At 37.8% G+C, this 12758-nt stretch overlaps 2 protein-coding genes across 5 annotated transcripts; both read left to right on the top strand.

Moving 5' to 3' along the window:
• The first annotated feature begins 683 nt into the window (after positions 1–683).
• Positions 684–7282, top strand: adipor1a (adiponectin receptor 1a). 3 transcript variants are annotated; one of them, XM_034533054.1, is made up of 8 exons: positions 684–771; positions 2384–2623; positions 2704–2817; positions 3788–3959; positions 4135–4321; positions 4866–5053; positions 5145–5338; positions 5663–7282. In XM_034533054.1, exons 2-8 carry the CDS (start codon positions 2477–2479, stop codon positions 5789–5791), a joined length of 1131 nt encoding a protein of 376 aa, XP_034388945.1. In that variant the 5' UTR covers positions 684–771; positions 2384–2476; the 3' UTR covers positions 5792–7282. The 3 variants fall into 3 exon arrangements, with proteins under 3 accessions (XP_034388945.1, XP_034388944.1, XP_034388946.1); XM_034533053.1 differs by having other exon boundaries at positions 694–771; positions 2408–2623; XM_034533055.1 differs by having other exon boundaries at positions 700–771; positions 2438–2623.
• A 1601-nt stretch (positions 7283–8883) lies between these two features.
• rabif (RAB interacting factor) lies at positions 8884–11877 on the top strand. 2 transcript variants are annotated; one of them, XM_034533071.1, is made up of 3 exons: positions 8884–9013; positions 9511–9656; positions 10753–11877. In XM_034533071.1, the coding sequence occupies exons 2-3, from the start codon at positions 9513–9515 to the stop codon at positions 10999–11001; spliced, it is 393 nt and encodes a 130-aa protein (XP_034388962.1). In that variant the 5' UTR covers positions 8884–9013; positions 9511–9512; the 3' UTR covers positions 11002–11877. The 2 variants fall into 2 exon arrangements, with proteins under 2 accessions (XP_034388962.1, XP_034388961.1); XM_034533070.1 differs by lacking the exon at positions 8884–9013 and adding an exon at positions 9076–9141.
• The last annotated feature ends 881 nt before the right edge of the window (positions 11878–12758 follow it).

The raw sequence follows: 12758 nt of genomic DNA, 5'->3' as shown, positions 1-12758 counted from the left end.
TTCTGGTATTTCATGCTCACAGGCTTTTATACACTTCAATTGCAGACATGATCCACCATTACATTACATTACATTACATGTCATTTAGCTGACGCTTTTATCCAAAGCGACTTACAATCATGTTACATTCATACACTGTAGAACAGCTACAGGGAACAATTCAGGGTTAAATGTCTTGCTCAAGGACACATCGACTAGGGCGGGGATTGAACCACCAACCCCCAGATTGAAAGACGGACCTGCTAACCACTGACCACTGACCCACAGTCGCCCTGTTACCATTCACACGTTCAATTTTGCATTAATACGGGTTTATTCGTTTGTGCCGTGGTATACATAAACTTGGTCGATGGAAGCGGCTCACTCTTACTTAAGCGGTCAAAACCATTTCCCTTTCCGAGGTCCAACACCTGATGTCAATCATCTAACTGATTATATAGGTGAGCACAGGACCTCAGAATAGTGCCACCCAGTGTACATATAGAGTAAAGCAATTTAATTACCACATTTGGCTTACAATTAATGTACATGATTTCTAACCAAAGCATTTCAAATACATCAGATGTATAAATAGTGTTATATGGTCTCAAAATGGAAAATAAATACATTCAATATTTTGCAAGGATATTTGTTTTTTTACTTGTGAGTTTGTGCTTTTATTTTGAAAGATGGGGGCTGGTTTTAACGGAAAATCGCTCTGCTTCCGGAAAGGATTGTGTTTCGCGCATTGATAAATAATTCACCTTCCTGGTTTGAAGGCTTCCTTGTCAGGTAACTTGTGTCTATTTCATTACCATTATATATGTTAGTACAGTAAGCTAAGGTTATCTAGATAGTGTTATGTGTCGACGTCGTTGTAAAGACTTGATCTTGCTGCAAGCAAGATGATTCACAAACGAGTGTCGCCTGCTCGCCTGGTTAGCGACAGCTCGCGCTAGCTAAATGGTTTCGCAAGACGATACATGAGTGATCCGCGAACTGATAATTTAACAACGTACCAGCGATCAACTTGAAATGCAGGCGTGTGCTATGAACGCAACTTTCCAAAATACGACGGGTGTCCGTTAAGAAGTCGGTATTTTGCGGTTGTTTACATGTTGTACTCTATGTTCCGTGCGACACGGTGCTAACCAACATCCGTCTGGCTCTAACGTTACTTAGCAGAAACTCGTTTAAACCTTTTGTTTGTCTCATCGGCTTCAACTCTGTATCAAATGAAAATATTTTCTCTCATATCTGAGATATTGTCTCTATTGTAATTATCGATCGAATACATTTGGCTGACGGCACACATTTAAACTGCTCCTTTGTTCTCTTGTGGATGTCTGATCGATGTAACCCAGATTTCACACGAGACCCAGATTATTCACCAGCCATATTAAATCAGGAGTTAGATAACACTACTTGTTTATCCTTTAAAAAGATTAATTATTTATTTATCTGCAATAACTCTGCTTTACCTAGTCACCTCGCTGTACTAAATATTACGGTGCAATGTCCACATTGAACATTAACGTACAGATAATATCCTTTCTCTATGTTGGTCTACATTATGCAGACTGTATGTAGTGCACTTTGACTGTATCCTTCTATAGATGCACATATCTGTATATTGAGCAATTTATTATCAGGGCATTTCAATATGTATTTGTCAAGACCGACCTATTTATTGTGGCCGATACCAATAAACTACCCCAAAAATGTATCTAGTAATTGCAGAACAATGAAGATAAAACCAATACAGCAATTTTGTTTTTTTAATTGTTACTTCTTTCAATATTCATTATTATGTGTATCAATATAACCCCATTTTGTTCAACATGTTAATTAGCTAATTAAGTCAGACCTTATTGACAAGCATTTATACGTTATAGAAGGAAAAAAACATTGGAACAAATTATCTTTCTGGGTTTTGACTTACTTACAGCTGAAACCTTTTCAAGTGAAATCTCCTGCAGTTGTAACAACATTATTGTACATAGTTATGATCCGACAATCCATTATTGGAACAATCTCAATAATTACATGTTCTCAATTACTGGCTAATAATATCTCAGCCACATACATAACATGCATATCTACTTATAAACTGTACAAAACCTAATCCAGCAGTTTTTATATCGACATAAATGTTTGCACACAACCTACAAAACATACTAAGAATCTGACCTGCATATCAATACTGTTTGTTTTCCACCTTTTGCCTCTAAATGATAGCAATTATGTTTGTTTAGCTTTTTGTTTTTGTTTTGCTCTTTGTTTATTTTTGTATACTTCTAAAAATGAGTTATTTGCTGTGCCGACTATATTGAGAGCTACTGATAACTGATGTCAGATTGTTTGTATATGTCAACATACTTTTTTTTTTTTTTTACCATTTAAGCTGATTGTGATCCTGTTTGCTCAGGAGGAAACTGAAGTGTACCATCTCAAGCAGAATACAGAGGCTGTGAGTGGGTCATCAGGCAGTTTCCCTATGTCAGGCCGAAACGGGTCTGCAAGTGATGCAGACTGCCGGATCTCTGAGGACTGCCATGTTCCAGATGTTGAGTTGATGGAGCTTGGGCCGCTGCTGGAGGAGGGAGGGGGGCGACAGGCAGCATCAAAAGGCATCCTTTCAGAGGTAGGGCTGTTTCACAAGATTCAAACAGAAAAGTTATTATGGCTCAGGTGCTTCAGTGTTCTCTTGGGAACTTTTTAAAGGGAGCTGCAATGCTCGCTGACGAGGAAGAGGAGGATGATGACGGGGGAGAGGTCCTAACCTTACCACTTCAGGCTCACCATGCTATGGAGAAGATGGAGGAGTTTGTACACAAGGTAAACATGTCTTCATAGTTTAATTGGCACAAACTTTGTATAAGTACTAGGTAAGTTTACAGCACCAATCCATATCTTATTCTGATAAACTGACAGTCAAAAATGTTTGAGATTGGTGTGAACGGGTCAGCACATGTTATCCAATTTGGCTTCACCTGCCTGCTCCCACCCTCAGCTTTAAAATGAAAACAAACACAGATTTCTACAAAGACAATTATGGATATAGTTACTACAGGTATAAATGTCAGTTTGACAAAGTTGATTGTGATTATTAAATGTGTGTTGGTAAACCTTCAAATGCGACAAAATAAGGAGAATAAAAGATCCTATGACATCACACAATTTGGCACTGAGCATAAATATTGCATTGTTGACGTAACATGAGCTGAAACTCAACACTGCGTTTTACTCAAAGGTGTATAACCGGTGTAGGGGTGTTTTTTAGTTTAGCAGTGAGGTTCATAGGCGTACAGGTGCAGATCTGGATGATCAGCAACAGCCAGGGATTAAACTGCTATGCAGTTTGTGTGAGTCATATGTGGTGGGGTTAGTAATGCCACGTCCGACGCAAGTTGTCTGTTGTAAATGACTCGTACAAGTCCCCATGGGAGACAACCGTAGATACTTTACAATAAATCAGCATTTCTCAATTCACATAAATACTTATTTATTATATATTTTTATGGTGTGGATTGTAATGCTTCTAAAGAACTTGGAAAATGTCAAATTATTTTGGAACTATTAAAACTACTCGTAACAGAAAATGTGTTTTATTTTATGTTTAATATGTACATTTCAATAAATATTATCACCACTTAAACTTTTAAGATATGTTAACTGTATGTCAAGTAAAACAAAATGTTAATCTCTGCAGTATCCTCGCATGCTATTAATGTGATATTAAATATGGTAGATATAAAGATATGGTAGTAGTAAATGTATGAGTGAAAGCATTTCTTACTCTTTTCAGGTTTGGGAGGGGCGCTGGAGGGTCATCCCTTTCCATGTCCTGCCAGAGTGGCTAAAGGACAATGATTACCTTCTGCATGGACATCGGCCCCCAATGCCCTCCTTCCGGGCTTGTTTTGGGAGCATCTTCCGAATTCACACTGAGACAGGAAACATCTGGACTCACCTGTTAGGTGAGAATAGAACGCCCGATATTACATTTCTAAAATTGTAACAAACATGAATTTTAGCAGCAGATTCTAATCTTGTATACAACCAGACATGTTAGTTTATTAACATCTTGTTTACCTGGATAACTCTGGATTGTCTCGTCAACTATCAGTAACACTGTCCCATTCTTTCTCTCAGGGCTGATCTTATTCATTTGCCTGGGCACGTTAACCCTGCTGCGGCCCAACATGTATTTTATGGCCCCGCTGCAAGAGAAAGTGGTGTTTGGGATGTTCTTCCTGGGAGCTGTGCTCTGCCTCAGCTTCTCCTGGCTTTTTCATACAGTCTACTGCCACTCTGAGAAAGTGTCGCGAACCTTCTCCAAGTAAGGCCCCACACTGTCAAACACTGCGTCTCACATACTCTTTGTGTGTCTTAAAGGAATCATCACTATTTTAGGCTTACTGCTCTGGAATAGACTGGTTCTTAATTTTAAGGATGCATATGTTTCTTCGTGCTACTACTAGAGTTCAATACAATTAATGAGGGATAAGACTACAGTCATTATTGCGGGCAAAATGGTCCATAGATCAGTCATAACTAACATGATGCTTCAGAGATCTGTGTGACACGGTGAAGCGCTTCATACTGATCTGTGATTAAAGCTGCTAGATAAGTGCATTTACGCCTGCAGACTGCTGTAGCATCAAGTGCTACGTTGGGATGTACTTAGAAATGTACCAGCAGTAACAACCATATTGATGTTTTTGTCAAAATGTCAATAATAAAATATCCACAGCATAGTTGTTTGTCATTTTGAGAAATATAAGTGTGTTAAAGAACTTGAGAAAACATCAGCTTTATTGCAACAAGTAGATTTTCCAGTCAAACACCCAACTGTTGGTCTCTTTGTCACCCCCTCTCTTCAGGCTTGACTACTCGGGCATTGCCCTCCTGATCATGGGCTCCTTTGTGCCCTGGCTGTACTACTCCTTCTATTGTTCTCCTCAACCTCGACTTATCTACCTCACCATTGTATGTGTCCTCGGCATTGCAGCCATCATAGTTGCCCAGTGGGACCGGTTCTCTACGCCTCGTCACAGACCTACACGAGCAGGTGCTAACCAGTCAAGTATAATATGCACTTTTTTAAATAGTGTTTTCTCTGTAATGTTTGATTTGGGGTTATAAATCCATTCTTCTCTTAGGTGTGTTCATGGGTCTTGGACTAAGCGGCATTGTCCCCACCATGCACTTCACCATCGAGGAGGGCTTTGTTAAGGCCACCACAGTCGGCCAGATGGGTTGGTTCTACCTGATGGGTGCCATGTATATCACTGGGGCTGGTCTGTATGCAGCCAGGATCCCTGAACGCTATTTTCCTGGAAAGTGTGACATCTGGGTTAGTATTTGATGTGTTACATTACAACATGACTTAAGAAAGCCAGGTGATTAGTAGAGGAAACAGTTTAGTTTCCCCCCTCAAACTAACTAAATTGACTATATACATATGAAACTTCAGTCAACTTAATTGAGCGGGAACTCAATCTTTGCCATGTTTATAGACATGTTTGTGTGATGACCACAATGCAGTGTTTCACATTTGCTACAAATGCAAATACTACTGATAAACAAGGAAGCAATTTCAGACACAGCTGTCGACAATGGGTGTATAGGAATAAAGGAAATGAGACCAATACATAAACATCTCTTTCTCTCCTTCTAGTTCCACTCTCATCAGATTTTTCATGTTCTGGTTGTGGCAGCAGCATTCATCCATTTCTACGGGGTTTCCAACCTGCAGGAGTTCCGCTACGGCCTCGAGGGAGGATGCACAGATGACACTCTACTCTGAGCGGCCTGACTGTGACTTACTCATACTTTTCTTTAGAGTCTCTCTCACACACACACACACACACACACACACACACACACACACACACACACACACACACACACTCTCTCTCTCAATCACTTAAAATGCTGCTGGAATTCAATATAGTCAATTATTGCTCCTTCTGTACTTCTGATTTGCTAACATCTTATTTGGGTTTTGGTGGTCTTTCTGTGTGGCTCTTTTTGTTCCAATAAAGTAGCATCAACTAGCCATTGGACTACGGAGGGAATCTTCAACAGACACTACTTCTACAATAATTATTAAACTTGGAAGTCTACATTTTCAAGTAAGGTAAAAATGGGATTTTAACCATAATCTTATATTCCTGTAACTGATGGTCACTTCTTAGGAGCTCACTAGTACCCCAACTTCTTTTATAGTCTGTTACTCTTGCACAAAGGGCACATAGAGTATTATTTGTGTTGTAGCAGAGGGCACATACTGTAAACCATTCCTTTCCTGCCTCCCAGTTTCCATGCAGGTTGGAGGATGAATGTACTGTCCACCAGGAGTGAGGTGTAGAGCGGTCAGGACCATTTAGGTGCTTGAGGGCCTGCACACACACACCAGATGTTTTCTAACTTTGCTGACACTGATTGTGCGGCCGTGTGTTAAAACCTGGAGGACCACTACGAATCCACCCATGCCCGCTCTGCCATAAAACTACTCTTAAGGCCCTAATTATCTAAAATCACATGGAAATGAAATACAATACATTATTATGAAAGGAACATATAGCCTAAATCTTATGAATATGATCTATAGATGTGGTAAAACAAGGTGCAATACTCAGCAGAATTCTTAACAAAATGATTACAATTCAAGGGACTACTTAAACAAACTGATATCTTTGAACTGAATTCTGAAATGAAGTTCCTCCAGCATGTGGATGCATTCTTTCAATTGACTAAAGTAAATTACATAATGGCACAGAAAATGTAGAAGTTAAAAGAGCTCCCCTGCCCAAATGTTTCAGTCAGATGACGCATCATTGATTAATTTCCAGAGTAATAGCTCCTGGGCGTTGCACAATGTACAGATCTGGATAGGTCAAATTGTGTTTTTGTCAACTAGAGACATTTCTTTTGTGCTAGAGTTCAGATGCAATGAGAGGTGTAAATATCAAATGCACCTTAGTGTATACTATTAAATTAAAAACTTTAAATCACTGTATGGGATTTAAAATGTGTTATGTATGATTGATATAAACTTTTAGTATTCCTGTGCCTTAGGCCAATGGAAATGTTTTGAAATAAAACGGCCTATCTTAACAGTCAAGAGAGCTTCAAGGATTTCCAGATGTTGATTTTTCTTGTTTTCCTTGCCATATATACAATCAAATCATTATTGAACTTAAAACTCCATGGATAGGTTGTATCAACTGCTGTTTAAGACTCATTTTTCTAGATCAACTTATTCAAGCTTTATTACAAAGACTAAAACAATGTGTATTCTTGACTTTGTGTTATGTCCTGTGTAGAAAGTGATAAATCATACATTTCACTGAAATGTAAACATAAATATTTATTAATGGTAATCTTGGAAAATTATTGTAATAAATTTTTTTCCACATGTACAAACATGGTGTCCAATTGTCAATCGTTTACAATGTAAGCCTATGACATCAGCAGTAAGCAACTGTGAAGGCAACAGGATTAATGATCTGCAGCCTATCACATGTTTGATCACCCTCCAATATTGTGTTTGCATAATAGTATTAAATAATAATGTTCTCACACATTTTTTGCACATAAACCGGGGCGACACAACAGATCTTTCTTGTGTACCCATATCTCCTGGGTTTAACCGCTGTCTGGAGATCAGGTACTGTGGCAGAAAGATGTGTGGTGTGACACAACTGCTGTAATAATGCCACTAGAAAATGCTCCCTCACATCTTCTTTTGCTGAAATAAATTGAGCCATAAATAATTTGCATTTAAATGCCAGAATATCAAGACTATAAATCAGACAACTAGAAAGCAGTTGAGAGATAACATTTCTCCTTCAAAGCTTCAATGTCATGCAACATTTTTGTTATTTTACAATAGTTTTTTTTTTTTTTAATGTCATTACTGTGTCCTTTGTAGATTAGAGCTTTATACGATAACACACTAATCACATAGTTTATCGATTTACATTTTTTACAATCAATCAGAACATTGTCTGATAGATTATTGTGTGAGGTGGTCCACAGTGACGTCATCACGACCCTTGCGTGAAATGTGTAGGCCCAGATCCATTTTCACAAAATATACATCAGTAGTTGAAACAGCCTCACTGTGTCCTCCCAGTGCAAAAGGCCCCGTGGTGTCTGAAGAGCAGGACTGAAATAGATTTTTTTTTTTAAAGGGCAAAGATTTTCTAGATTGTAGCGAAGCATATGTGGCACTGCATCATGTTTCTCAAATGTGAGACAAACCTAGAGGGCACTTGATGTTTTATATACAACGGGAGCATCCAAGAGGACACATTTCTGCTGTTTGTTGAACATGGGGCACACATTTAATGCTATTGTATACTTCTACTTCACTATATAGAGGGATATTGATATTATATGTGTTACGCAGTTTCATTTATTTGACAGCTATAGTTGCATCAAAATGCTACTTGTGCTAAAGATTCACAAGAAAATCAATAATGTAATGACCATTCTCTAATAGGTACTGTTAAGTACTCTTTAAGTACACTTTTTAATTTTAATTAATGATTTTTACTTGTCAGGTATTTTATATTGAGTTATAACATCTAACAGTTAAGTAACAAGTAAAACATCTGAATATTGCTGCCATTGTTGCAAAACTAAATGTTATCTTCACAAACCATTTTCAAAAAAAGTACTATATTATTAGATATCTCCTGTGTTATTGTCAAACGTGCCTAATGTATTGTAAAACTCAGTTTCTATTTTAAGTAGCGCAGCCACATTTATTATGGAGACCATGAATGACCAATTAAAAGTAAGCATCCAATCGTCATTTTATACAATACTTTAGTTTGCAGAACGTGCAGAACTTCTCACCCAAAGCGCATGTTTTCGCGGAACCAAAGCACATCCATGTGTTTCTGAACGAGAGTCTTTAGTAGCTGGTACAACTAGTATGCTATCCTAGCCTGTAGCTAACCTGTCTGCCTTACGATCTTATTCTCGTATTCAGCCTTGTCTCTTCTTCAACATTTAGGTACGTGTTATTTGACTTCATTCAAATGGGTGTGTCTTATTTTTATGGAAATGTACTGTTAATGTAGCTAGTTGTCTGTCTGTTTAATTCCTTGTTAGCATAAATGCAAGGGGTGGGGTTTACGGTTGGTGAGTATTATAGTTTGTTTTTAACTAACTAACTTACCCTTTAAGATAAATATATCAGACATTGGCTCAGCATGAAAATTATTATAATTTTATTTTTTAGACATAAATGAAAAATGTAAACATTGATTTTCTTTGTCACGGGCTTCCGGACTACGAAGGTTCCGAATACTTGTAACACCGGTCCTCCCTCGCTTGGTGCTCCCCATCCTTGTTTCGTTCAGATAGCGCTCTAATTTCACAGAAGCCAGTTAACGTTAGCTCTCACAGTTAATTACCACCACTTGGTTCAGTGCGGTGGGGCAGGTTGAAGGCACTTTTTTCCCCAAGCGTTCTGTGCATCTGCATCAAAGTGAACCTGCCGTTTGTCAGATATGGCCAGTAGCCAGCAGGCCAACGACGGCACGGATCGGTCCGACCTGGTTTCTGAAGACGGCAAGAATAGCAAAACGGTCGTGTGTCAACGCTGCGGATCCAAAGTGCTGTGCCCGGGGATGGCTGTGTTTGCAGAGAAAGAGGTATGCTGTTTGACATGAAGCGGTGGGACTATGTCAGTGGTGTGCTATATTTGTATTGAATACGTCTGTAATTGGTTGATATAAATCAATCGAATAGTTTTCGTATGGCACCATTTCATCCAAGGCGATTTACGTGTTAATCAAACCAGTGGTACAATGCAACTATATACAGTTACTCAAATAATGGAGTTCAGTGCACATTTTAGGTACATAACTCGAGTATTTCTATTTGATGCTACTTTGCAAGTGTTCTAATACGGTTCATAGAGAACTATTCTAGTTTTACACCCACTAGATGTATTTGATGGAGTTACTAATTAATTTACAGAAGTCTTTTACATTATATCTATATATTGTATACAGTATATTATGCTTTGTTATAGATCAAACGATCCAACCATATAAACAACTTCACCCTGAGCAACTACAGCAGAACAATATCACTTGCATTGTAATGCATCAGCATTAATAATCAACTATAGTTTGTAGTTTACACTAACGGGCAATTTTAATGCATTCATATTTTGTACATTTCGCTGATATTTTTATTTAAGTAACATTTTCAATGCATTACTTTTACTTGTAAGTGGACATGTTTACATTCTAGTGTTGCTACTTTTATTTTACTAAATTGTCTGAAAACTTGTTCGAACAGTAAATGAAACGATAAGCAGAAACTGATACATACATTCATGCATTGCTTTAGGAGAATGCTAAACCAAATAAAAGGGTCTTGACAGCAGTACATTTCATGGTCTCAGATTAGCAGGCAGACTGTCCAAATATTAAATATGAAGGGGATTGGTGCCTTGTGATCTGAGAAATCACCAGGGTTTATATATACACTGAAAGCACAATATATATATATATATATATATATATATATATATATATATATATATATATATTGTGGCCATTTTGACTAGCAACAGACAGACAGCCACAGAGTGGTGTTGTCATTTTGTAATCTCTTTGATCCAGCTTGGTCTAACTATATACAATGAAACATAGCAATGAATATACTAGGTCCTCAGTGATTTTGAGTTCTTAAAAGAAATGTTTTCATATCATCTTTATCTATGTTTTCACCCTCCAGCTGTTTTTACCATCCATGCGGAAAAAGAGCGGCCTTAGCACCACAGAGAGCTCAGCGGACGGGGACACTCTGACCGCCCACTGGTTTGTGGACGACATGTACACTTTTGAGAATGTGGGCTTCACTAAGGACGTGGGGAGAATCAAGTATCTCATCTGTGCAGATTGTGAGATTGGACCGATTGGCTGGCACTGTTTGGATGACAAGAAAAGTTTCTATGTCGCTGTGGAAAGGGTGAATCATGCATAGTTTAAATGCATATGTGATCCCACATGAACTTAAACAAAATGTGTTGGCAGGCTATGCATCTTTTCATGGATTTATTCTCAGTTGATCCCAACCTAATCCATCATACAAACACTTACATAAACTGGTGTGTACAATGTGTATGATAAAAGGACTGTGTCACTCTCATTCTCCTCTCTCACACTAACAACAGTATGATCATCCTGTTCTAATAAAGATGTTTTTGGGAAGCTAATGTTGAATACCATCCTGGATAATGTGATGTAAATTCCCTCATCTCAGTGTCTTTTAACCCACAGAAAATAATCAGTTTTAGTCAGATTAAGAGATAAAACATAACTAACTCATTTTAACTCATTAAAATAGTTCAGTACTAAAATGATCAGATTAATCAATTGACACATTTGTATCATTGTTAATTGGTTACTTTTGTTTTTTAAAACTTTTGCTTATACAAATGCAGTTTGAAGATGATATGAGTGGATCTGTGAACTTGTAATAGGCATTTTTCAATATTTTTCGGACATTTTATAAATTGTGCGAATTCACTTAACATGTTTGATGGAATATTTAATATTGAAGACAATCATTTGTTTCAGCCCTAAACAAGTTACTCACTGTTTAGAAAAATCCATTCTCCATTTGCATGATTGTACCCTAAAAATACAGGGAGGGAATTCCATGTTAGTTTCGATGAGTATCATAGTCTGACATTCAGCTTGCTCCATGTCTTTTTGATGAAAGGGCTGCAAGAACATGTAACTTATTATATATAACATTGTCATTAAAGTGCATGCTTGTTCTCACGATTCTCAAGTACCCAACGAGGCAAGTCCAAATCATATTTGAGAAAATAAACTGGTTTAATTTCTAATCAAATGTGCATGGAAATTTACATTTAATAATTTAATTTTTAATAAGGCATTGTTGTAATTACTCTGGCTAATTCACAGACCTCACCAATACCTGCACATAATACCCACAGAAGAAATACTCATTATGAAAACAGTTTACAGCATGGGTGAACCAGCCATTTAAAAAGGTATTCTCTTTGTCACTGGATACTGTGATTTTGTTATTTGAAAGACATGTATTATTTCATGGCAGACAGGGATCTCTTACACGAAGTAGTCATTGTTGTTTTGTGTGTGCACCTACAATTAAAGGCTCTACCCCCAACCTGCCAGCTGAAGCCCAACAAATCCGAGACAGTGGTGGTAGTCAGCGGACAACAATTCAATTCAGTTTATTTTGTATAGCCCAGAATTACAAATTAGCCTCGGAGGGCTTTACAATCTGTACACATGCGACATCCTTGTCCCAGGACCTCACATCGGATCAGGAAAAACTCCCCCAAAACACTGAGTGATGATGGTGGCGCTTGTAGCTTACCGTGGTGCATTTTCAAACGAAATGTGTTTTATGGCTGTAGAGTATTATGTTCGGAATACTATAAAAATGGGTAAAAAAAGTGCTTGTGGTGAAACAAAGAACATCGACTTTCAAATCACTCATATAGGAAGTGGTAGCCCACGGTTATCAGCCAATGATACAGCTGTTGCTCCTGTTTAAGAGACTGATTTACAATGTACTATTGACAAACATTACAAATAGTTATTATTATAAAATAGATGTCGACAAATACAATAGATGACCTTACTAAACAGACAGCTTTAGCTGTATTTTGGTATTATTTATCAAGTGGCTTCGTGCACATTGTAAGAACGTGGCAACAACTGTAAATGCATTAATTAACAATA

The sequence above is a fragment of the Cyclopterus lumpus genome, chromosome 5 (genome assembly GCF_009769545.1).
Source record: "Cyclopterus lumpus isolate fCycLum1 chromosome 5, fCycLum1.pri, whole genome shotgun sequence".
NCBI classification, from domain to species: domain Eukaryota; kingdom Metazoa; phylum Chordata; class Actinopteri; order Perciformes; family Cyclopteridae; genus Cyclopterus; species Cyclopterus lumpus.
The sequence above is the reverse complement of the archived record's forward strand: the minus strand, read 5'-3'. Positions and strand labels throughout refer to the sequence as shown.